The 27,343-nt window shown below is 40.4% G+C and overlaps 1 protein-coding gene across 1 annotated transcript in view; it reads left to right on the top strand.

Annotated features, from left to right (window-relative positions):
* Positions 1–27,343, top strand: part of mtor (mechanistic target of rapamycin kinase) — a 234,675-nt gene that overhangs the window by 147,261 nt on the left and 60,071 nt on the right. The window contains exons 30-32 of the mRNA XM_078425527.1: positions 1,668–1,807; positions 24,058–24,158; positions 26,835–26,950. Coding sequence (XP_078281653.1) covers positions 1,668–1,807; positions 24,058–24,158; positions 26,835–26,950 — 357 coding nt within the window. The remainder of the gene's footprint in view (positions 1–1,667; positions 1,808–24,057; positions 24,159–26,834; positions 26,951–27,343) is intronic.

The raw sequence follows: 27,343 nt of genomic DNA, 5'->3' as shown, positions 1-27,343 counted from the left end.
GAACTTGGCCACAAATGCTTCAGCATTTTCTTTAGCCTTCTGATAATGGGCCCTGTCATCATTGAGGTTGGAGATGCAGTTGGAGTATTCTCCTCTAGTTAGCTGTTTAATTTTCTACCACTGTTTGTGATCAGTTGTGCAGGACTGCCGAGTTTTCGTTTGATCCTTTGATTGTAGAGTTTATGGGTCATTAATGAACCAGATTTTTCATTAAAATGTCACATCTATCTATATACTAAAACTCTCGTTTGTTTGTTTGTTTGTTCCTGAACTACAGCCAAAACGGTACACGATAGCGCGACAATTTTAGGCCCACCTTACTCACCGTCATCCCTTTGGTGCTAATGGAAGAAGTTTCATTGAAATTGGTGTTATATTTCTAAAGTTATTCACATTTTAAAGTTTAAATCTATCTCCTAGGGAGGGAGGGAGGAGGGAGGGGGAGGAGGGAGGATAAGGGGGGTTGAGAGGGATGGAGTGGGGGGGAGGGGAAGAGGGGGGAGGGGGAGAGGGGGGAGGGGGAGAGGGGGGAGGGGGGAAAGGGATGGGGGGAGGAGGAGAGGATGCTGCACTAATGCAGGAGAGGTTTGGGCCCAACAGGTCCACTTGGTCTAGTACTCACTAAAGTTAAACTCCAAGACTGTGGTTTTTTGCAATTTGAATTCAAGTCTGGTTTACTTGCCTGGTAATTTAGCTGCAACATCTCCACAATATCTTCAGAACTGAAATTGTTTCCATCAGAGGAAGAGTCTGTTGAACGCTTTGTCTCAGTGTATTAGCATGATTGAAGGATGAGAATTCAGTGGTCATTTTTCATTATGATTGTGCAAAGTAAGATCATACCTATCAAAATGTTATGATCTCCTTTGAAGTAAGGATTCTTTGGATGTGCTTGGTATGTAAAATAAATTTCTAATTGCATTCCATTAAGAAAAAAATATTAAATGAATTTAAACATCCATGGTTGGATGTGAATTTGGTCTCTGTTGTGTTACCATCATTACCCACTGTGTTTTTGCCTTCTAGAGGAAATACCAATGTTTCAATGCGTAATGGATAATATGAACTGCATGTCAACTTATTTACATCGGCGAAACCAAGCGCAGGCTCAGCGATCGCTTCGCTCAACACCTGCGCTCGGTCCGCATTGACCAAACTGATCTCCCGGTGGCCGAGCACTTCAGCTCCCCCTCCCATTCCCAGTCTGACCTTTCTGTCATGGGCCTCCTCCAGTGCCATAGTGAGGCCCACCGGAAATTGGAGGAACAGCACCTCATATTTCGCCTGGGCAGCTTGCAGCCCAGTGGTATGAACATCGACTTCTCCAACTTTAGATAGTTCCTCTGTCCCTCTCTTCCCCTCCTCCTTCCCAGATCTCCCTCTATCTTCCTGTCTCCACCTATATCCTTCCTTTGTCCCGCCCCCCTGACATCAGTCTGAAGAAGGATCTCGACCCGAAATGTCACCCATTCCTTCTCTCCCGAGATGCTGCCTGACCCGCTGAGTTACTCCAGCATTTTGTGAATAAATACCTTCGATTTGTACCAGCACCTGCAGTTATTTTCTTATATGAACTGCATGTGTTGACGGAGAATTGTCTCCGGATATTAGGAGTGTACTGTTAGGTGTGCCTTTGAATTGTGTACATTTTGGGCTTTGTTTTACAGGAGATCCAAGCAACGTGGTATGAGAAATTGCATGAATGGGAAGATGCTTTGGTGGCGTATGACAAGAAAATGGACATGAACAAAGACGATGCTGAGCTTGTTCTTGGGCGGATGCGCTGCTTGGAGGCACTTGGCGAATGGTGAGTTCCACATTATAATTCATGAGAGTAATAAATGCATTGGTCCATTGAAATTCCTTCATCGACTTGCAGTCTATCGTCTCTTACGATATACATGTACTTCCCTTTCTCGTAACTTGCTTCTGAAAATGATTGGGCTTTAAAAAAAAAATCTACCTGACTTTCTAAATTATTTTGTCAATTCCTTTATAATGTTAAAAGTGTTACATAGGATTACTCTTATCTGGGAAATTCAGGCTTCTTTATTTTACGTCTTCTGTTCCTCAACCTGGAACTTTTCATCTCCATTTGAATGACAAAGAAAGATAGTGACAAGGTGTTAGCAGCCATGTCGGTTCGTCACTTTGTGTCATCTAAAGAGCCAACAGCACTATGGTACATATTTGAAACTGCCATTCATCCCTTTTTAGGTTCGCTCGCATGAATCAATTTTTATAAGTTGTTTCAGAAATAATTTTCATTGGAGTCAGCTTCCTCTGATCCAGATCTATTTTCCTGCGATCTTCATGTCAAAATATAAAGTAGCAGATGCCCAGACCGGCTGTTTTTCATTGATCGTGAAATATTGATATGAGGAATTTACAATGCACACCTTTGACCTTGTTTGTTCAACTGAAATCATGCATTTTCAAGATATTTATAGTAAGACTGATTTGTATGTGATTTAATTCCATTTCAAATCCACCAATTTACCATTAACAAAGCCTGTGCGGAGGAACACTAAGTCCCTCGCGGCCATTTCCACATTAAACCAAACATTTGGAGTAATTGGAAATTCATGTAATGCAGGCAAAAACCTACAGTGTAGACATAATTACCTCAACATTTTACCCCTTACCTTTCTTGGGTCATCTTGCTTCTTTTTAAAAACTTGTTATTGTTCTGATTTTTGAACAGAATTGCTTGACTTCCCTTTTGCTGTGAAGGCTTTCAAATATTTCAAGTGTCTTGCCTTTTCTACAGTTGTACGTTGCTGGAGGTGGTATAGACTCCCTGTGACCGCGTGGTTTCCTCCCACACTCCAAAGACGTACAGGTTTGTCAGTTAATTGGCTTCGGTAAAATTGTAACTGGTCCCTAGAGTGTTGGATACTGCTAGTGTACGGGGATCGTTGGTCGGTGCGGACTTAGTGGGCCGAAGGGCCTGCTTCTCTAAAACCTGTTTCACTGAATCTCTAAAAACTAATCTAAGAGGCAAATGTAATTTGGGTACTGAAGTTGCTAGGGACATTGAGAAAGTGTTTAATTACGTAGCATTGAAGAAAACTGTGTCAGCAGTGTTTGCATTTGCTGCTTCCAATGCTGTGAGGTTGTAGGATGTTATACTTAAGGTTGTCCTCACAATCAGTTTCTTTCATAAATGTGCTGTTGTGAGAGAAATGCTTTACACTGAACTGAGTGAATATTCTGCTGAACCTTTGTGACAATGCTCATGTCTAGTTGGACAGCAACCTTGAAACTTGTCTTCAACGGACCTTTCTGTCAGAGATGGTACATGCTTCCGAGACATTACGATGCAGAGGGATGCTTTTAACCTTTATATATGTTAGTTTTCGGAGGAATTGACACGGCTTAATGGATGTGTACAAACTATTTGATTAATGCTGAGAAACTAACACCATGTGTGTGAAATGTTATCGTGTAGAGAGACAATGGACCCAGAGTGCTTGAAAAATCAAAACATTGCAGATGCTGAAATAACAGCAGAAAATGCTGGATAAAACGACATCTTTGGAAAGAGAAATAGAATTAATGCTTCCGTTCAAAAAGAGTTATTCGGGCTACTTCATTGATTTATATTTTTTTCCAAGGGTGTAGAATCATGGATAGTTCATGAAGATTTTAACACGTTCGGTTTGTGTTCATATTACCAAAGAGAATGAATTACAACATTTAAGCAAAAGAAATTAAACTGGACCAAAAATAGTTATTCTTATCTGCAGATAAACCAATGTTCTGGATGATTTTGGGCACCCTACGGGTGATTAAATATCAAAATGTTCTTAATGTTTTTTTGGCACTATTATTTTGAAATGTTTTAAGTACGTAAAATTTTATTCAGAATCGAGGTATATGTTCTGTAATGTTTTTTGATTTTTCCTTCCTTTTGAGATCAAAGCTGCTTTAAATCTGCCACATGCGTTTTCTGGATCTGAGTTTTTGTGGGAAACTTAGGATCAGAGATGAAGCAGTGACACTTGCCATTGACCTTCTGCACAGACACAGCAACTGTTCCCATACATGTAATAATTTGCCAATCCGTACTGAAATTATCATCAGAATGGCTATCCAGTTTGGACTCCCAAAAATAGATCTCTTAAGAAAGCAAACTTGAGGGTGTATAATTTACTTTGAAATTGTGACCAAACAAAATTTGTTTCCCACGGCAAAACATAAAAAAGCCTAATTATGCAAACATTGTAGAAGTGCTCGGCTGGTGTTTCAGATGTTAATGTTTCTGATGTTACATCTTACATTAAAAACCTGGACCAGCAGGATATTGTTGCATTTGCTTATAGATATATTTCTATATGTTGCCTAGCAATGAGACAGATGTTGAAGATTTGCCATTTGTAACTGTTTAAAATTTGGATGGTGGCTAAGAATATAAATGGTATCCATGTTTACCGATGAACAAACAGCAAGGTCTTCATCGATGACTGGTTCCCTTTTGTTTATCTTTTTTTCCAATTTATTTTAATTAGACAATAATTACAATTAAAATAAGTTGTTTTACATTTTCTGTACGAACTTCATTTGTGACCAAATTGTTTCTTGCTGGATTTAGTAAGGGCAAAGTCTGCAGGCCATCGCTTTTCAATCTTATCTATTCTAACAAAGACATAAGTCCTTATCCATGTTACTATCTACCCTGTGGCCTGGTTTGGGGAGATTCATTTGGAACATTGGGTGCTAGTCAACATAAATTAATTAGACAGTTCGGTGGCTCCGTTAGTAGAGCCTCAGTCAAACACCACCAGAGACCTGAATTCTATCTTGTTCTCTGTTGCTGTCTATGTGAAGTTTGCATGCGCTCCTTGTGACCCTATCGGTTTCTCCTGGATGCTCCGATATCCTCTCGCATCCCAATGACGTACTGCTGTAAATTTCTCCCAGCATGTGGCTGGGTGGCATAGTTAAGGTAGACATATCTAAGATAACGGTCAGAACCTTATTCCCAGGATGGAAATGTCAAAGACTGGAGGGGATTGACTTAAGGTCAGAGGGGGAATGTTTCAAGGAGATGTGCAGGCCATGGTATTTTTCCACAGAGAGTGATAGATGCTGCTAGATGCGATGGAAGTAGGTATGATAATTGTGTTTAAGTAGGTATGATAATTGTGTTTCTGCAATGGTTATGCAGAAAATGGAGGTATATAGATCATTCGCAGGCGGAGGAGATTAACTTGGCCATTTTCAACAAGGTCATTGTGGGTCGAAGAGCCCGTTTCTGTTTTTTATTGTTCAATGCTCTATGTTCTACGAGTGACAGAATTGGGGGTCGGGAAGAGATGGGGGATTGACGAAAATGCTAAAAATAATTTTTCAAAATGTTATTACAGTGGGATTGGTATAAGTGGGTGGTTGATGGGTGAGGTGCACTCAGGGAATTGAAAGGCTATTCCTCTAATGTATCTCTCTGACTCCTTAGCTCAAACATTATTGCCTGCTATATGAAATTTGCTGCCATCAGAGTATTTGCACAATATTTTTTATTCTTTGAAGTTATTTATAAAAAAAATAGAAATGCCAAATGCATCTTCATTGCTCCTTCGTGTGATTGGCAGTGATGTTCATTCTCAACACATCCTGATGGATTGCCAGTCTCTGCAACTTATCTTCCAATATCAATGTTTTAATCCAGAATGATCATGTCTGAAACTGCCTATTGTGTGAGAACAGCAGCAAATGTCTCACTGAATTGTTCTTCTCCCTCCCATTCTTCTGCTGCTGTGTGAAAATCAGACGATGTTAAAACACATGATATCATAGACGGTAAAGATGGCTATCAGGAATTACAGGGATCTTGTTCAGCTGAACAAGTGGGCCGAGGAACACAGATTAATTTTGATAAGTATGAGGTGTTGCCTTTGGGAAGTCGATTCAGGGCAGAACCTTAGCGGTGAGGAGTAGGGCCTTCGGTGTGTTGGAGAGGGATCTTGGAGCACAAGTACATGGTTCTCTGAAAGTGGCGCCACAGGTAGATAGAATGATGAAGTTGGCTTTTGGCATGTTGACCTTCATAAGTCAGCGAATTGAGTTTAGAAGGTGGGACATTATGTTCCCATTGTACAAGACATGAGTGAGGATGCACTTGGAGTATTGTGTTCAGTTTTGGTCATGCTGCTATTAATTAAACTGGAAGGAACCCAAAGTTCTGCCCTGAATCGACACCTCATACTTATCTAAATTAATCGGACATTTACAAGAATGTTGCCATGACCTTAGGGGCTGAGTTATCGGAGGAGGTGGGAGAATCACAAACCAGAGGCTATAAGTTTAAGAGGAGAGGAGAAAGATCTGAGCCGCCACTTTTTGCCTCCAACTGCACAACAGACTGCGATCTATTTCTGTTGGACAAGATCATTTATTTACTTATGTTGTTAAACCATTGATAAACCTTTTTTTGTAGGTCTATATCGTTTGACAAAAGCAGCAACAGACCTGGTTGAAATCATTGGGGCAGTTACTAACAAGGCAGATTCCAAAGTTTCAGTAATGAAAACAGCAGTTCAGGCAGCCCCTGTGGAAAGAGAAACAGAGTTAACATTTCTCATCGAAAACCCTTTGCCCTCTGAAGGGGTTTTACGGATTTAAACTCTTGCCATGGAACCTGCTTAAACTGCTTAGTGCCTCCAGCATTTCTGTTTTTATTTCAGATTTCCAGCATCTGCAATTTAAAAAAATATAATAATTGAGGTTTCAGTGTTATTTATGTGAGCTTTCACATAAAACGAGGGAACATTGAATTGAAAGCAACTGTTGGCTTACAAAGGGATTTGGATTAAAGCTCAGTTAAAGAGAATAAGAATAACGAGGATATTCTGAAATTGGCAACGCAACCGGTGATATCCCGCAGGGGTCTTTACTGGGGCCACACGCTTTAACTGAATCTCAAAATAATTTGGATCTAGGTGTATTGAGCAGTACGTGAAATAAAGTGCAAAATGTTGGAGGCACTCTGCTGGTCAGGCTGTGTTGGCCGAGAGAAAAGAAGAGCTAATGTTTCAGGTTGACCTTTCATAAGAATAACAAGCGACGGGTTTGCTGACAACACTGGCACATGGAAGCAGACATTTACAAAGAGATATTGATAGACTCATTTAGTAACATTTGACAGATGGAGTTCATTATGGGTAAACTTGAACTCTTTGAACCAAAGGAAAAATATTCTGTAAATTGATCAAACCTGGCGTCTGAGGATGAACAGGGATTGAGGGGTCCAATCAAAGAAGTCATTTAAAGCTTGCGGGACAGCTACAAAAAAAGTGATTCAAGACATTGAAGAAATGTCTTCCTTCATCTGAAGCACTGAAGTACAAATGCACATTGTAGTTGTCTGTACTTCTGGTTAGATACCGGGTGGAGTTAAATAAAACCTTGAGGAGGCCATCGAGGAAGCAAAGAGACACTTTAAGTTTAAACTTGAGGATCAGGTGGACGTTTGCAGCAGAGCTTGCAAGCCATTACTACTTATAAGAGGAAACCAAGCAGCTCAAGTGAGAGTGATGGATCACTCCCAGACGAGCTCAATGCTTTATATGCTCACTGTGAAAGGGAGAATATCAGTGTACCTTTTCAAGTTCCCACAGCCCCCAGAGACAATGTCATCTTAGTCACCTAGGTCAATGTCAGAAGTAAACCTCAGAAATTCCTGATGATGCTATTGACCGGGTTCTTAAAACCTGAGTGGGCCAACTGGCGGGAGTTTTTGCGGACAACTTCATCTTTTCACTACTGAGACCCGAGACCCTCACTTGCTTATTACCCAATGTCCAAGAATAGCAAGGTGACCTCCCTCAATGACAGCCGTCTAGTGGCACTCACATCTGGTGTGATGAAGTGCTTTGAGAATTTGTTTATGGTGCCTGTCAACTCCTGCCTTTGTAAAGACCTGCACCTACTACAATTCGCCTGCAGCCCCAACACATCAACAGTTGATGCAATCTCACTGCCTCTCCATTCTACACTCGACCACTTGGACAATAGGAACATGTATGTCAGAAGGATGTTCATTGGCACTAGCGTGCCGTTCCACACCATCATCATCTTCTAAACTCTGGGAACTGGGCCTCTGCTCGTCCCTCTGCATTTTGATCCTCAATCAGTTGAATTGGCAACAACACGTCCTCCTTGTTGAAGGGCACAGGAGCACTTCAAGGCTGTTGTGCTCAGTCCCCTGCTCTCCTCTATCTAAACCCATGACTCTGTAGTTAGATGCAGCTCCAATGCCAACTTTAAATTCACCAACGATACCACCGTTGTTGAAGTAATAATGGCTAACGGTGAGTCAGAGTACAGCAGGGAGATTGATAATTTGATTGAATTGTGCCACAAGAACAATCTTATTCTCAACATTAGCAAGACCAAGGAGCTGATTGTTGACTTTAGAAAGGGAAAGCCAAGGAGCCATGAACCTGTCTTCATCGACGGGATGGCGGTGGAGAAAGTCACCTACTTCAAATTCCAGGACGTGCATATCTCTGAAGATCTTCCCAGCATATTGATGCAATCACAAAGAAAGCTCACCAACATCTCGACTTCCTTTGAAGATTGAAGGGATTCAGCATGTTGGCACATACTCTATCGTACTACTACAGGTGTACAGTAGAGACCATTCTGATCGGTTATATTTATTTCACAAAATGCTGGAGTAATTCAGCAGGTCAGGCAGCATCACAGGAGAGAAGGAATGGGTGACGTTTCGGGTCGAGACCCTTCTTCAGACTGAAGGGTCTCGACCCGAAACGTCACCCATTCCTTCTCTCCTGAGATGCTGCCTGACCTGCAGAGTTACTCCAGCATTTTGTGAAATAAATACCTTCGATTTGTACCAGCATCTGCAGTTATTTTCTTACACATGCTGATTGGTTACATCACAGCCTGGATTGTTGACTCGAACACCATGTAATGAAGGAGCTTGCAAAATGTGGTGGACATTGCCCAGATCATCATAGGTATTGAACCCCCCCCCCCCATTATTGATGCTTCTCGAAAGGTAACTAATATCACCAAAGACCTGCTCCCCCTTAGCCATGCTCTCATCTCACTGCTACCATCGGGAAGAAAGTACAGGATCCTTAAAAGAGTGACCTCCTGGTTCAGGAATTGCTTATTACCAGCAACAATCAGGCTCTTCACCCTCACTGGACATCCCGACATTAGCAACAATCTACTTTGTTTTTTTTGTACCACAACGTTCAGTTTTGCATTGTTGTGGTCTGGTTACCTAGTTATGCTGATTATTAATTTATTGTACGGTTGATTATTGGATATTTATTGTTCTGCTATTGCATTAATGGTCTTGTAAAACTGCAGCAAGTAAAAGTTTTATTGGTTCATTCCTGGTGCATATGACGATTAAACACTCTTGACTCTCTTTGGTATCCCCGTCTCTTGGGAAGCATATATATCGGGAGAGGTTTCAGTGCAGAATCAGCAGAACATACTTGGAGTAATAGTGTTAAATTATGAGGATGAATCTTGGTTTATTCCGTTGAATCTATACAATTAAAGAATTATATAATTGCAGTTTGACTTGATTAAAGGGTAGAAGTAATTTCTTTAAATCCTAAAGTCAGTGCTGGTACTCTTCACAAAATTAAAAAGAAGCTTTGGATATCCAAAAATACTGTTCTGCTGAGTTGGGGTGGAATATTCAATGCTGGTCTTCCAGAGAGAGCATCCAGCTAGCCGCATGATGTGGCTCAACACATTCCAGGCTTTCACATCAATGATGGAGACACTTCGCAGGACAGGCAGCACCTCTGGGTAGAAGGAATGGGTGCCATTTGAAGTTGTGACCCTTCTTCAGACCCTCACACCAATGCACATGAGGCTAGACCTCCCGATCTGCAGCTGTGTTTTGCAAATGGGTTTAGGGGGCAGACTGAGTGGAGGGGCAAATTGTTATTGATATCCATCACCTTGACTTTAAAGGATTTCGACCCGAAACGTCACCCGTTCCTTCTCTCCGGAGATGCTGCCTGTCCCGCCGAGTTACTCCAACTTTTTGTGTCTACCTTGACTTTACACCTGGTATATCTGGCTTGTGTACCTTGAGAGGAATAGATTGGGTAGATGCACATAGTCTCTTGCCCAGATTAGCGGAATCGAGGACCAGAGGATGCAGGTTCAAGGTGAAGGGGAAAAGATTTAAAAGGAATCCGAAAGGTAACGTTTTCCACACAAAGGGCGGTGGGTGTATGGAACAAGCTGCCAGAGGAGGTAGTTGAGGCTGGGACAATCTCCTCGTTTAAGAAACAGTTAGACCGGTACATGGATAGGACAAGTTTGGAGGGATATGGACCAAGCACGGGCAGGTGGGAATAGAGTAGCTGGGACATGTAGGCCGGTGTGGGCAAGTTGGGCCAATGGGCCTGTTTCCACACTGTATCACACTGTGACTCAATGACTCTAAGTCTAAAACACTAATGTTTTCAGTTTAGATAATTTGCTATGTCACCACTTAATTAGCTCCTTGTACATTTTCTTCATAACACTTCCACAAATTAGAACGTATGCGTCAGATTTATTAAAAAACTGCAGTGTTCTGGAAAATATTTCTATAATTGTGTAGACATAAGAGCAAGAATCACGCCACAAACATGCATTCCCATGATCATAACTGAGGACCTGGCTCGCAGCCAGGCATCATTATAATTAAAACAAAACCACAAATCCCTTTAAATATTCGGCAGATCAGGCAACATCTGTGAACAAAGAAGCCAAGTTGTTCCATACACCCACCGCCCTTTGTGTGGAAAACGTTACCTTTCGGATTCCTTTTAAATCTTTTCCCCTTCACCTTGAACCTGCATCCTCTGGTCCTCGATTCCGCTAATCTGGGCAAGAGACTATGTGCATCTACCCAATCTATTCCTCTCATGATTTTGTACACCTCTAATATCATCCTCCTGCACTCCAAGGAATAGAGACCCAGCCTACTCAACCTCTCTCTAAAGCCAAAAATCCTTTAGTTCTGGCAACATCCTCATAAATCTTTTCTGAAGCTTTTCAAGCTTGACAATATATTTCCTATAACATGGTGCCCAGAACTGAACACAACATTCTAAATGCGGTCTCACCAATATCTTATACAACTGCAACATGACCTCACAACTTCTATACTCACTACTCTGACTGATGAAGGCCAATGGGCGGCACGGTAGCGCAGCGGTAGAGTTGCTGCTTTACAGCGAATGCAGCGCCGGAGACACAGGTTCGATCCTGACTACGGGTGCTGCACTGTAAGGAGTTTGTACGTTCTCCCCGTGACCTGCGTGGGTTTTCTCCGAGATCTTCGGTTTCCTCCCACACTCCAAAGACGTACAGGTATGTAGGTTAATTGGCTGGGTAAATGTAAAAATTGTCCCTAGTGGGTGTTAATGTGCGGGGATCACTGGGCGGCACGGACTTGGAGGGCCGAAAAGGCCTGTTTCCGGCTGTAGATATATGATATATGATATGATAATGTGCCAAAAGCCTTTTTGACCACCTTATCTACCTGCGACTCGACCTTTAAGGAACCATGCACCTGAACTCCTAGATCCCTCTGCTCTACAACACTCCCCAGAGGCCTACCATTTACTGTGTAGGTCCTGCCCTCGTTAGACTTCCCAAAATGCACCACCTCACACTTCTCTGCATTAAATTCCATCAACCATTTCCCACCTGGCCAATCGATCCAGATCCTGCTGCAATCTTTCACAACCTAAATTCAACCTCAGTTCTTAAATGACTGCACCAAAATTGTCATTATAAAATTCACATTCATTATTCTCACATTTGTAAAATAATATAATTGTGGTTCCAATTTGAACTGAGGCAGGCCATAAGTATTTGGGTGTCATGGGGAAAAGCTGTCCAGTTAACATGTTAACTTTCATTCGGTGCTTGCTTAGAATGTGGTTTAACTTTTAGGTTTTGGTATTTGTTAATACCAAGTAGAATATAATTAAAGAGAAAGCCAATCTGTCCATTTGGGATTCATTAATGACATGGTCAGAGACCCAGAAGCAGATTGCTACAGGCCCCAGCACTGGGAATGAATGGGATGAAAATTTCAATACAAGTACTTTACTCCAATGAAAAATGAACACGATATTGCACTCTTAACACGAAACACATTCATAGTCATGACATGGCTTAATTTCATCGAAGGTTCATCTAAATTGTACCCATATTGGAACAGACTATTGCAAAGGGTGAGGAAAAAGTTAGAATAAATGGTGCCTTTTTAAAAAAAAACTTTTTTGATTCATCAATATTTTTTGCTTACATCTGTGAATGCTTGCGGGGGTGCCTGTGCTTGCAAACATTACAGTTCTCCATTCCTTGTTGGCATCTTTTCCAAATTAAATTTAGCCCAGTTAGATACTGTATTTAAATCCCAGCCTGAAGATACCACTCCCTTCTGAACAATCTGAAATAATTCCAGTTCTATCCTTATGTCTTCTTTGAGTGAAACTGATCATTCTGCTCGGGAAAGACGCAAAATGCTAGAGCAACTGAAGTTTGAAGAAGGGTCCCAACTCGAAACGTCACCTATCCATGTTCTCCAGGATGCTGCCTGACCCGCTGAGTTACTCCAGCATTTTGTATCTTTCCTTGGTGAACCAGCATCTGCTGTTCCTTGTTTCTACTGATAATTCTGCTCGGTTGTGGGCAGCTCAATAGACAATAGACACGGGACAATAGGTGCAGGAGTAGGCCATTCGGCCCTTCGAGCCAACACCGCCATTCACCATGATCATGGCTGATCATCCACAATCAGTACCCCGTTCCTGCCTTCTCCCGTACATGTATTCGTACATTGATCCCTTGGAACCCCAGACAAAAAAACCCATACATCCCATCAGCTTGGTCTGAATTTAAACCCAGATTCCAGGGATGAAAGTGCAGTGCTAAAGCGCAGTGTAATCTGATCTTGATTTGACTGGAATTCCAGCAAATCTTTACGGAGAAGCTGCTCGTTGTATCTTGATACAAAGATACAAAGTGGAGGGTAATGGGTATTCGAGAGTCTGAGGCAGAATCTTTGCAGCATGTAACGTGAGTCTAATTAGCACAGACGGCATGTGTTTGGTTGACCGCCAGATGTGTTCATCATTTTGTCAAATCTTCTTGGCAGCAGGTTAGTTATTCACACTTTATTGCTCTGTTGCATCAGTGGAATTTGACATTCTTCCATACAATCATTCAATGAAACAATCCTTTTGGCTTAGATAACTACTGTTCACTATATTACTGACACATGATTCGTCTCAGCACAGGAAATCGTTTCTAAATCTTCTTGGGTTCTTTACATTATTCATCTAAATAGACCTTTCGCTTGACGCGCTGCACCCCTAGTTTACAATGTACACGGTTATGCTACTGTGCAAAGATGGACTTACTTGAAGCACAAGGGAAATGTGGTTTCAGGATTTTATTATCACATTTTTAGAACCGGTTAAAATACTCATGAAGTAATAACTAGCGTGGGGGTCTGGTATCCTGTGTTTCTAATGGATGGGTTCCAAGTGGAATGCCTGAGAAACACAGGATACTTTAAGGATTTGGCTCCACAAATAAAAATCCCACTCACTCTTTCTCCTCAATGTTTCATTTGTGCGTAAGATCACACTGGATACATTCTGCTTTCCTCGGCTAAGGATATAAAATTGTTCTTAAAAGTCTTGGAGGCAACTTTCATTATTACGACAAACCAGAAATACCTCCAACTTGTCCTTGGACCTGTCCCCAGACTGGGTAATGTCAGAACTGTGGGGGTTCGGTGGAGAAAATGTCAGAAACCATGGATTGTTTTTCATTGGCCTCTGCGTGACAAAAGACCATGTGTGGAATGGTGATGGAAAATTTGGATTGGGTTACAAGGACCTCCGTTGTTGAACAGCTTGCACACGGTGTCTCGCTGAAACACAGACCCGACAATTATACCGCAAGAAGGATCAATGCCTTCAGTACATTAACTGTGTTGTGTGTTACTTTCAGAGATTAATTGTGCTGCTACATCATTATGAATTTAAGGATCTAATCAACAGCATAATCAGAATTATGTTGTTCCAGCAAATGCCTGAATAAGCAAAATGATTTGTGGTTCATGATTGCACTCTGCTACCATTTTAATTTAAAATCTTGATTTGGCATTTAGGATACTCTGTACCTATAATCATTCTCATTACAAAAATAATTTGGGCTGTCAGTTAACTGCAGTTGCAAATTAACACATTCATTGTTCGTGTTAAGAGAAAATAAATATTTTTGTTGCAATAAATGAAGTGGCCCAAAGTACCTCCGGCAACAGCAAGTCCTCCGTAGGGAAATGGAAGTCAACGTAAGGGCTTGGAGATGAGGGAGGGATTCGAGTGAAAAGACGGGTGAGAGGGAATTGGGGGGGGGGGGGGGGAGAGGGTTGGTGAGGGTGAAAGCGGGGGAAGTTCAGATCTGGTTTGCAGGAGTTGCACAAATGCTTGTCCTCCCCAAAGCTGATGAACAGATTTAGCCCCGTTGAAGGTTGATGCTTTGTTTAATGAGGAAGGTCTTGAGCCGAAACGTCACTTTTCCATGTTTTCCAGAGATGCAGCCTCACCTCTGCTGAGTTACTACAGCACTTTGTGTCCTTTGACTTAGTTGATTGCCTGCTCTCCAGTCATAGGTTTGGAGCAGCACCAAGACTTCTCTGAGCATCGAGATGTGAGACAAGCCGCAGTTCCCATCTGTCCATCTCGTTGCAAATAGCCGTGCCTGAAATACAAATGTATGCCTAGGCTCTCCTTCTCTCCATCCACAATCCCACACCAGGGGTTCTTGCTCTTCTCCCCTCTTACCATGCATTACCTTGCACAAAGAAAAAATATTCTTAAGTTACACCCATTGCTAAATAAGTACAGAATTAGTTTAGTGAAGGAACACATGGTGGGCAAAGGAAATAATGGGTGAATGAGAAGCAGTAATCTGATGAATGCAGAATTGGTGGGCTGATGAAGGTGTGGAGCAAAATGAGGCTATTTAGGTTTAAAAGCTAAGCGTTTTACATTGAACCTTTCAAAAATATTGTATTCTATTATTGTCTAACAGTATGTCTAAAACTCCAGTTAATTTGTTTTTTAAAATCTCGTGATGAATTGTGCTTAACGTTTAACCATTTGGCTGCATAAATAGAAGGAATCTGAAGGGAATAGACAATGAACGTGTAACCGTACACCCTTATGGTATTGATAGTTCGGTTCAGATTAGTTTATTGTCACTTGTGCCGAGGTACAGTGAAAAGCTTTTGTTGCTTGCTAACCAGACAGCGGAATGACAATGCATGATTGCAATCGAGCCATTCACAGTGTACCGAAACGTGATAAGGGAAAAAGGTTCAGTGTAAGGTCAGGCAGCATCTAGGAGAGAAGGAATGGGTGACGTTTCGGGTCACTCCAGCATTTTGTGATACCTTTGATTTGCACCAGCATCTGCAGTTATTTTCCTACACAGGTTCAGTGCAAGGTGAAGCCAGTAATGTCCGATCAAAGAGGGTCACCAATGATAGAAATCACCGTTGTTGTAATTTCAGCATTGCCTAATATTTAGCTTGAAGGCTTACAATATTCAGATAACTGACAAATTTTATTTCACCAGGCAATGTATAGTAATGTAACTATTTCTTGCTTGTGTAGGAAATGTCTTCGGTGCGTGTTTATTTTTTTTTGCAGGGTGAAGGGGGTGGAATTCTAACATCCAGTAAGATTAAAATGTCCCTTAAAATTTTTATTTTGGGTAGGCTCATTTGGCAGTGAATTATATCAAATATATAAACCTACACAAAAGGGAATTGTGTCATGTAAATAGCCACTTTGATTTATGGACTGTTCGTTAATATATTTTGAACATCCAAAATTAGTCTTTAGTTATTTCGAATGGTTCCACTGTGGTGGACTCTGGATGTGTAAACACAGTAACTGACTGAGTACCTTTTGAGAGACTGTATCCCTTTTATTGAGTGGCAGTTCATTGGCAGTTCAAAGCTGTCAGAATAAATTTTTCACTCTATAACTTAAAACGCGCTCCACTCTGAATGGCATTTCACAGAAGCCCTTTTTAATATTTCAGGGCTCCATTTACGGAATTATGTGAACCTATTTGTGTTCCACTACTTTCATCTTCTATTTGTTGGAATTAATCCTGCAATATTATTCTCCTTGAAAGATTGTAAATTGCAGGACCAGAGCCAGCTGCCAATTTAAAACCAGCATCCCAACCCAGAGTTAAGTTTACAGCATTGGGATTAGTCCCAAGTAGCCAGTTATTCATAATGCTATAGGAACAGAAATAGGAATAAGCGATTGAGACAGCTCGACCATGCATTCATGAGATCATGGCTGGACTTTTACATCAATCTTACTGTCTTAGTTTAGTTGAGAGATACAGTGCCAAAACAGGCCATTTGGCCCACCGAGTCTGCGCCGACCGGCGATCCCTGTTTACACAAGCACACGAGGGACAATTTACAATTTTTACCGAAGCCAATCAACCTACAAATCTGTACGTCGTTGGACAGGAGATCCCGGAGAAAACCCATTCGGGTCACGGGGAGAACGCACAAACTCTGTACAGACAACACCCGTAGTTGGGATCGAACCCGGATCTCTGGCACTGTAAGGCAACAACTCTACTGCTGTGCCACTGTCCCGCCCAAAAATCTTCAAATACCGCTTGATTTTCTTTGTGTCCAGAACTCGGTCTTTTAAGTGTTGTGTTAATTGAAAAATGCAGGAATGAAGTGAGTGTGCTTTATAAGCAAAATGGCTTTGGGATTGCTTTGTTCTAAGTCCAAAGGGAAATTAAAACACTATTAACATCATGCTAAATTAATACTCTTTTGTTGCAATGTTCAATTTATTTTTGAAAACAATTATTAGTGCAAAGGCTCAGAGAAGAGGAGAGCAAGTAGTAACTGATGTTCACCCTTGTCTGACATCCCCACTTAGAAGCTGCTTCTTTGATGGTTGTTTCTCTGAACTGCAGTTCCCTGAAATTATTGTGCATTACCGAGAAAAAAGATGAAAACATCTATTTAAATGTAAAATGAACTATTACTTTGCACGAAAATAATTTTAACGGTCCATAGCTCTCAGGGAAAAAATTGTATATGTATCATATTATTTATTGAAAATTAAAACATTTCTGTGGAAATGCAGATGCAATTTGTTGCTTTGCTTTTCATTTTGTGGACTGTGGAAAATTAATGAAAATGTTTAAAAATCAGCTCAATAAATTGGACGCGAAATTATGCACAATAACATCAACAAACTGGCATTGTATATATTTGTAAAATGTACAAAATACAATTTACTGCACACCAAGTTTAGTTTACTTTAGTTTAGTTTAGAGATGCAGCGCGGAAACAGGCCTTTCGGCCCACCGAGTCCGCGCCAACCAGCGATCCCCACACATTAACACTATCCGACACACACCAGGGACAAGTTGCACCTGTACCAAGCCAATTTATCTACAAACCTTTGGAGGTTTGGAGTGTGGGAGGAAACCAAAGATCTTGGAGAAAACCTACGCGGTCATGGGGAGAACGTACAAACTCCATACATACAGCACCGGTAGTCGTGGTTGAACCCAGGTCTCCCCCCCCTGTATGCAGCCTTGTTAACAGCCTTGTATGCTACCGGCAATATGTGGATAGTTTTTATTTAGTCAAATGACAACATGCTCAATGGTCTTTGTTTGCTATGGCTCTGACCCATAAGATGTTCCCCTTCCACAAACAGCATTCTTAGGATTCAAAGGAAGGATATATCGTCATGACTATAGTCGGAAGCACTCGACGTGCAGGAATGCTGTGACTTTTTGATTATTTGAAATTTGTCGTTTATTTTTGTTTTAAGTTAAGTTGGCAAGTGGTGATTTAAAAAATATATTCTTTTGAAGTGGAGAATTGAAGGAGAGAATTCCAGAATGATCAGCTCTGGCCTGGTTTTCTCTGCAAAGAAATCTCTGCAAAATATCTGCAAAGTGCTAGATCTTCTTGTTAGAAGAATAGAATAAGCTTCGGCAATTGTCACAGACTTTTGGCCTGTGTATAGAAGAGAACATGAACTCTGTATGCTGTAAGCAAAATCCATGGATAAATGGATCAAGTTATAATTACATTTCCAATACAACAGCACACCACAAATCCTACTTGAAGCAAAAATTGAATTTGCCGGTATCCTGCCATTTTGGATAATTGTGATGTATTGGGAAATGTAGTTTTCTGCCACCGTCTTTGCCAAACTTGCCTGTTACTTTGAAGATAGACACAAAATGCTGGAGAATCTCAGCGGGACAGGAACATCTCTGGATAGAAGGAATGGGTGATGTTTAGGGTCGAGACCCTTCTTCAGACTGACGTTTACTGTTACTTGCCTGTTACTTTATTTTGCTTTCTCTCTGCTGGCACTTTGTACCATTTAGATTTTAATGCCTTGAAGTCTGAAAGTCACATGACGTTCTCCAAAGCACATATGGGTAAAATATTTACTTTGGATTGTCAGCGATGTAATTCCATTCAGAAGCGCACACTCACTTCATTCCTGTCCTTCTTTTCCCACACAAGTGATCTTGTGATCCTCTCTCCGAGTTGCATTGCCTCACAGTCTGTTTCCAGTGCTCAGGACTATTTCCCCTAAGGTTGCCACATGTGGAAAAACATTGCATCAGTTTCAAGAAGTGCACGCCTTGGCAACTGCTGGACCATATGTCAACGAGACTTCATGAAAGGCCATTGATTCCGCTGTCCGTAGAGTTGACGAACATGCTTTCTGTTTCACAGTAGAGTGGAACCATGATAAACATGCTTTCTGGAGGTAGTGGATGTCTGGAAACTGCACACAAATACATGTAGTCTTGTAAATTCTGCTCAGGACATGGCATATGCGCAAGTTATAATCAAACATAAGTTAATCAGCATCATAGCTTTAAAAATGTTTTGTCTCTAAAGAAACTGGTAAGAATTTGTATTTTCTTGTTAGATAAATTTTTATTGGAGATAGGTACATAACCTGTTTACATCTTTACAGTCATACATTTTTAAATTGATAATATTGTCAATTATTATTATATTGTCTCCAATACCTTTTGCCCCTTTTTTTTTTTTTTTTTAAACTAGATAGAACTAAAGAAATAGATGAAGTAAAGAAAGAAAAGAGAGAGAAGAAAAATAAAAACAAAAACAAATTTTAAGATAAGGAAAAAGTTAGTTAAAGAAGAATGGAAAAATTTATTAAAATAACAAAAACTTCATTCGAGATATATTCGTACATTTCAAAGTATAGCATTTCATCCATTCTTTAGTCCGAGTGCTAGTCAGGTTCCTGTGCTGAACTATTCTGACCCTTTAAGTAATCAATAAAAGGAGACCATGTTCCAATGAATAATTCCTGTTTGTCCAACAGGGAAAATCTGATTCTTTCCACGTTTAAGGTCTCCGTCATTTCTATAATCCACATTTTGATTGTGGGGGCCGTAGTGCCTTTCCAAAATTTTAGAATTAATTTTTTTCCTGTTATTAAACTATAATCAATAAAGTTTCTTTGTGTTGTTCTAAATGTTTGATTTAATTCTAATATTCCGAGTATAATTAATTTTGGATCTGGGTCCAATTGTGTGCTGGTTACTTTAGATATTATGCTAAAAATATTTACCCAGAATTTTTTAATTTTTATACAGTTTGCAAACATATGAAATAATGTAGCTTCTAAATGTTGACATTTATCACATTTAGGTGAGATATGTTGGAAAATTTTATGTAGTTTTGTTTTTGAATAGTGTAACCTATGTATTACTTTAAATTGTATTAGAGAATGTCTGGCGTTTAGTGAACACTGATGTATTTGTTGCAAACTTTCTTCCCAAGTATCTTTCGTTATTACTTGGTTTAATTCTTTTTCCCATTTTTGTCTGTATAAGTCCGTGGAGGGAATGTCACTGTCTAATAAGATATTATATATATAAGATATTAATTTTTCTGTATTAGGATGTTTGTTCCAACATTCATCAAGAATTTCTGAATTTCTAATCCGAAAATTTTGGGAGTTCGATTTTACATAATCTCTGAGTTGAAGATATCTGAAGTAATCATTTCCACGAAGACCATAAGTCTGTTGCAACTCCTGAAATGTCAGAAAGGTGCCTTCCTTATAAAGTTGTCCCATATTTTTAATTCCATAATCCTTCCATTGTGTAAAACCCCCGTCTACCCATGAAGGCTTAAACAAAGGATTATTCACAATTGGAAGAAAAAGTGATAAATTATCTAATTTTAATGTCTTTTTTAATTGTTTCCAAATTCGTATAGCACTAAATATTATAGGGTTTTCCCTATAAATTTTTTTGTTTAATTTAGACGTAGCAAATAATATCGAACCAATATCAAAAGGTAAACAATCTTCCTTTTCCATTTTTAACCAGTCTGGTTGATGATCTATTTCTTCCAACCAGAAATTCATATTTTTAATATTAACTGCCCAGAAATAAAACCAAAAATTGGGTAAAGCCAGGCCTCCATTTATTTTTGATTTACACAAGTGTCTTTTGTTTATCCTATGATTCTTATAATCCCAGATAAAATCATTAACAATAGAGTCCAATTTAAAAAAAAAGTTTTTTGTCAGATATATCGGAATTGTCTGAAAAAGGTATAATATTTGCGGTAAAAAAATCATTTTTATGGCATTAATTTTGCCAACCATTGAGATAGGGAGTGTTTTCCAATATTGAATATTCTTATGTAGTTTGTTCAGTAATGGGGGGAAATTTGCTTTAAATAATGATGTATATATCTTAGTTACATAGATACCTAGATATTTAAATTTTTCATTTACTATTTTAAATGGAAATTGTTGTATTATCTGTTTATTATGTTCCCTTATTGGCATAATTTCGCTTTTATTCCAATTTATTCTGTATCCTGAAAGTGAACCAAATTGGGTTATTAGCTTTAATAAGTTTGGAATACTAATTTCTGGTTTTGTAATGTAAATTAATACGTCATCTGCGTATAGAGAAATTTTATTCACTGTGTCCTTTGTGTTATATCCATGTATTTCCGGATGCCCCCTAACTCTTTCTGCCAGTGGCTCAATAGCAAGCGCAAATAATAATGGGGATAACGGGCATCCTTGTCTACAGCCTCTAGATAGGCTAAATTTCGATGACAACCTTTGGTTTGTAAATATTCTGGCCGTGGGATTTGTATATAACAGTTTTATCCATGTACAGAATTTCTCCCCTAGCTGCATATTTTCCATCACCGAAAATAAATAAGACCATTCAACCTGATCAAATGCTTTTTCAGCATCAAGTGAGATTATTGCTAGATCTTCATTAATAATTCTCTTGGAATATATAATATTAAATAATCTTCTTAGATTATAGTATGAGTATCGTTTCTGAATGAAGCCTGTTTGGTCAGGGTGTATTAATTTATTCATCACTGTACTTAATCTATACGCTAGTATTTTAGTTAAAATTTTTTGATCTGTATTTAAAAGTGCAATTGCTCTGTATGATCCCGGGTCTTCCGGATCTTTATCAGCTTTAGGAATAAGTGTTATTATAGATTCATTTAGAGTGTCTGGAAGTTTCTGTTGAGTATATATATACTCATACAGTCTATGTAAACGTGGGCTAAGCAAATCATAAAATTTTTTATAAAATTCGGAGCCTAAACCATCTGGTCCTACTGCTTTACCATTTTTTAAAGAACCAATAGACTCCTCAATATCCTTTGTCGTAATCTCCCTTTCTAATACTTCTCTATCATTTGAATCTAAACCTTTTAAATTACATTTTTTTTTAAAGTCTGCTATTCCTTCTGATTGTGCTACGGTTTTAGTTGAATAAAGGCTCTGATAATATTGGAGAAATCTATCATTTATGTCCTTGGGCATTTTTAATAATTCTCCTGTCTCTGTTCTAATTTTATGAATTATTTTTTCCCCTTCCATTTTTCGTAACTGACGTGCTAATAGTTTTTGTGGTTTGTCTCCAAATTCAAAATGTAATTGTTTTGTTTTTTGTATTTTCTATGTACTGAATAAATCCTTTAAAAAAAAAAAATCAAGAAGTGGAAATGAGATTGAGACAAAACTGTGATTCGACAATGTGTTTATGACCAGTGCATATTGTTTATTCATGGTATGTAATTGGTCATTCACATTGTTAAATGTTACATGTTTTTAAGCAAGTTTTGTTTTGCAGTGAGGCTTAGTGTAATGTTAGATTTTTTTGGTGGCATTGAATCTTGAAACTGGTTGCACTCTTTCCTCCCTTAAAGTATTCTTCTCTCAGGAGCTCAAAGTTGAAGTGATTTTCTTTCCACCAGTGTTGTGCCCTCTGTAGCAGGGACAATACAAATCCACCCTGTTCAGGCCCTTTGCACTATGAATTACATCTAGTCAATATAAAAAAATGTCAAATCTCCCACTAATTCTATGGCTGATGCGAGCTTCTGACACCTCTCTTATTCCCACTGCCTAAAGTGGGGGGGGGAGGGGCTCTATCTATAATACAGCCACATTAAAGTGATCATCCCATTCTTGTTTCTGTTTTACACATATATCCACACTAGACCATACCACAAGAATGTCTTCTTTATGCATTGTTGTTATGTCCTCCCTCATCGACAATCAACACCTCCAGAGTGCCAGAGACCCGGGCTTGATCCTGACTACGGGTGATGTCTGTACGGAGTTTGTATGTGCTCCCTGTGACCGCGTAGGTTTTCTCGGGTTGCTCCGGTTTCCTCCCACACTCCAAAGACGTGCAGGTTTGCAGGTTAATTGACTTGTGTAAATTGACCCTCGCATGTAGGATGGAACTAGTGTACAGGCGATCGCTGGTCGGCGCGGAGTCGTGGGACAAAGGCCACTGTATCTCCAACACCAAACCAAAGATCTGTGTTTAATCTGATTCGTTTTTGATCAGAAAATGTTACCAGACTATCCAGATGCCTACATGTGGGAATACAATGTGTCACAGGTGTTGGCGGTCACAAGGTTACTAAGCCACTTATGTTTGATTCCTTTTGATGTGTAAAATTAAAAAGATTACTGTTTATTTTCAGTAGGGATTTGCATAATGCTCTGAGACTGCTCTCACACAGCAGCCATCTGTGTACAGAAGAAATAAGTTATCCTGGAACTAATCAAGAGTGGTGCCAAGCCTAAACTAGTGGCAGGTTTAATTTATACTTTGTGCCATCACAGTTGGGCCATGGCACTGGTTTTGTACTTAACCTTTCAATCCTTCTTAGAGTACGTTATTATTTAGTGTTTTCTACTAAATTGAGAATACAAGTTCTGCTTTGTTCTCCATCTTCAAGGTGAATAATGGGACATTCAAAAGGTTATTCCAGACTGAATTGACGTGGGCTAAAGCATTGTGCTGGTGGATTTCTAATAATCTCAAGCCATAGTGGGAAAGGGACTGAGGCACGTGCAAGGCAGTATCGAACTTGGATCCCTGGCGCTGTAAGGCAGCAACTCTACCGCTGCACCACCATGCTGCCCCTGCCCTCTGTAACCTGCTCTCTACACCAATAAATTTCCCTCCTTTCCACTCCCGCTGATTCTCTTGTCAACTGCTCACACGAGGGAAAAATACAGCTGCCAGTTAACGTTTCAGATTGTCTTTGGTAAATGGGAGGAAACTGGAGGACCCAGGGGAAACCTATGCATTCAGGCAGAATATGCCAATTCCACGGGAACCATGTGACTACAACGCTAACTGCTGCGCCACAGGGCAACCCACTTTTCACTCTCCCGTCATCCTGAGGCGATCATTAATACAACTCATTCTAAAGAATGTAAGTGCAGTGTGCCCCTGGGTACATCACGAGTCGCTGTGTCAACGGTCTTGGGCGAGGAAATAAAATACACACAACCTGATCCAATGTGCCACTCGATAACATTCCAGTTTATTTTAAAATATATGCGTGCAAGATAAATGGGATGTTTCAGCTGCCTAAACTTGTTCCTCCTGTTGTTTCAGGGGACAGCTCCATCAGCAGTGCTGTGAAAAATGGACCATGGTCTGTGAAGACACACAAGCAAAAATGGCAAGAATGGCAGCTGCAGCTGCTTGGGGACTAGGTATGTGTTCATGCTGAGCTCTGCGGGGGCAACAGCATAGTGAACATTGTTATCTCCATTCTGCAACAGAATCCACTTTATTAAAGACTAGACCAAGTGGACCTGTTGGGCCCAAACCTCTCCTGCATTGGTGCAGCACCCTCTCCTCCTCTCCTCCCTCCTCCCTCTCCCCCCTTCCCCCTCTCCCCCCTCCCACCTCTCCCCCTTCCCCCTTCACTTGGTATAATTGTAAATTGTCCTTAGTGTGTGCGGGATAGTGTAAGTGTGAGGGGATCGCTGGTTGGCGCAGTCGGTGGGCCAAATGGATTTTCCTTGTGCTTCTGGCGATGCTAAGGTAGTAGAACAGGAGCATCATTGATTTTATAACAGACTTGAATGATGCTTCAAACTGAGCACTCGTGGTTTTGCAGGAGTTCTGAAAGGCCAATGTTCGTCTCCACGATGCTAATAAAAACATCCTCCCCGGCTACAGTTGATGTATCCTCGCTAAGTGCAAAACGACCCTCTCCTTTGATGTTCCTGATAGTAGCGGCAATTCAGGATCATTGTGAAGTGTTTATCTTTCACAGCAGCCTACAATTGAACAAACCACTCGCCATGAGTGAAGAGTGTAAAGTGTCGGCCATTTCAGGTATCTCAATGTGTAGGAAGAAACTGCAGATGCTGGTTTAAACCGAAGATAGACATTAAAAAGCTGGTGTAACTCAGCGGGACAGGCAGCGTCTCTGGAGAGAAGGAATAGGTGATGTTTTGGGTCGAGACCCTTCTCGGGTATCTCAATGCTGATTTAAAAGCTCTGTTGGGTTCGGGCAGAGTCTTCAGGAAGGTTCACTCGACAGTTTGCACACTTAATGACGTGGACCCCATCATTACGCAAACAGAAGATTGCTGGCATCACTCAGCAGGGCAGACCAATTGTGGGAAGAGAAACAGAGTCAACTATCAGGATGGAACTATCAGGATGGGTCTGTCTTCCCCAACTTGGAGGAAAAATGGGTCTTTGTCCCAAAATGGGTCTTCATCTTCCTCCCTTGTGCCCCATCTGGACCCACACCTATTTCCCCCCTCCCCCTCCCCCTCCTCCCCTTCCAACTACATTCCTTCCTCCAACTTCACAATTCGCAACTCATCAATCCCTTTGTCCCACACCTTCTGTCTTTTCATCTCTGGCCTTTGTCCACCAACTCCCCCACTTGTGTCGGCCTATATACATCTCCTATATATTATTGCATAAAATTACGGGGTTAGCGCATTCTGCACAACTGGTCTTTGCTGATCTATGTGCTTCGAGCACTTCACTCACCCCACTTCTCAGCATAATATTTTATTTCCTTCCTTCTCATTGATGCGGTTATTTGCATCCTCTTGAGCATATTGGTGCGCTTTATGTCGATTGATCTATGTGGCTGTGTATTCCACTCTGCTGTGTAAATGGCCATTCATGGATAACGAAGATAGAGCACAAAGCCTGAATCACGGCAGGCTTTCATGATGTTGCCTTCTATGTTAAAGTTAGTTTTTTTTTAACAATAAGGCAGAATTGTCATATTCAGTAGCAGAATACAATTTGTAGACACTTCCATGCATTGCAGAACCGGCAAGAGTAGTAGAGGATGGCATCATTTGATTTTCTCCATTACTGTGTTGAGTTGTTGACCTTGGCTCAGCTGCAGTGGGAAGGGAGAAGGGAAGTCGTTTCCGGGCCACTGTGACACAGCAGGTCGCAGTAACTCCAACAAGGACTGCGATTCATTTAGTCGCCTCTTGCTTTGGCCACCGTGGCTGTTTCAGGAATAGGAGCAAGAATGAGAACTATGTGGTATTGGATGAGGAAAGGAAGGATATGACACCCTCAATAAAGAATCTGCTCATCGCTTTGGCTTCATAGTAAAAATGCCTCTCGGTTTGATTTTTTTTTTTCATTTGTGGAGAGGCTGAGGAGAGACCATCGGGAGCCACCAGATCACGTCATTGACACTGGAGAAAATGTTCTTTCGGTCCTGGCTAATTTTCAGGTACCAGATTGTTCGGTCAATTCATATTCAGTAATACAAGCCCAACTTTGTGAAATATCACAACTTAAAAAATCTTTATTTTCGCTTTTCTACTGCTTCAACAAGGATATGTGCATGGCAAGTTTTTTTTTAATACAGAAAGTGGTAGATTCCTAGAACGCACAGCCAGGGGTGTTGGTGGAAGCAAACAAGATAGTGATGTTTAAGAGGCATTTAAACAGATGCTTGAACAGACTTGAAATGGAAACATAAGGATCACATGCAGGTGGATGGGTTAGTTTAGTTTGGCATTCATGGGGTTAGCACAGATAGATGACGTTTCTCCTTTGAACGAGATATGATTTCGTAACGAAAGTTTGAAAATCTATAATTGAGACAAGAAATATGTTTTTATTTGGAAATGTTGGTTGATACAGAGCTGCTTATGCAAGGTAGCAGTGTTCAGCACATCAAGATGACTATGAAGTTCATGGGATTTGATGCGATAGATGAATCACATGTCTAGATGCAATAAAAAAATAATTTGGAGAGCTGTACTGTAAAAGATCAATTAGCTGAACCTTGCAATTTCAGCATATACTATAATTTTACATTTTTAATCGGATAATACCCTAGTCAATATCCTTTACATTCACCAATCACTGTGCATCTTTATCAACAGGACACTGGGATAGTATGGAGGAATATGCTTGTATGATTCCACGGGATACACATGATGGTGCCTTCTACAGAGCAGTCCTGGCTCTGCATCAGGACCTCTTCTCCCTAGCCCAGCAGGTTTGTGCTATTTTAACAGAATAACTACAATGCTGGTCAGAACGGACTCCATTAGTTTATTATACAGTTTGGTTCAACCATTATTTAGTTACATTGGCATACTGAAGACAGTTACACTTATTTGACTACAATGGGCAGGTCGCATTGTTTGTGTGCGTGATCCCAGACTCCTGAAACACCCTATTCCGAGACCTTCATGGGTAGAGGTTACCTGGTGGTTCAAGGTTATGGTGAAAGCTTCCTTGAAGAAATGCAACATCTCGATCATCTTTGGGAAGTCTTTGACCCGTAACGGTTCAAAGTAGAAAATGAACCATTTGCGATTGTATTTGGGAACTTACGGAGCACACAGAGGCAGCAGAAGGGGCGGATCGCTGCATAAACTGGATAATT

Source organism: Rhinoraja longicauda, chromosome 30 (assembly GCF_053455715.1).
Source record: "Rhinoraja longicauda isolate Sanriku21f chromosome 30, sRhiLon1.1, whole genome shotgun sequence".
Classification (NCBI taxonomy): domain Eukaryota; kingdom Metazoa; phylum Chordata; class Chondrichthyes; order Rajiformes; family Arhynchobatidae; genus Rhinoraja; species Rhinoraja longicauda.
The sequence above is the reverse complement of the archived record's forward strand: the minus strand, read 5'-3'. Positions and strand labels throughout refer to the sequence as shown.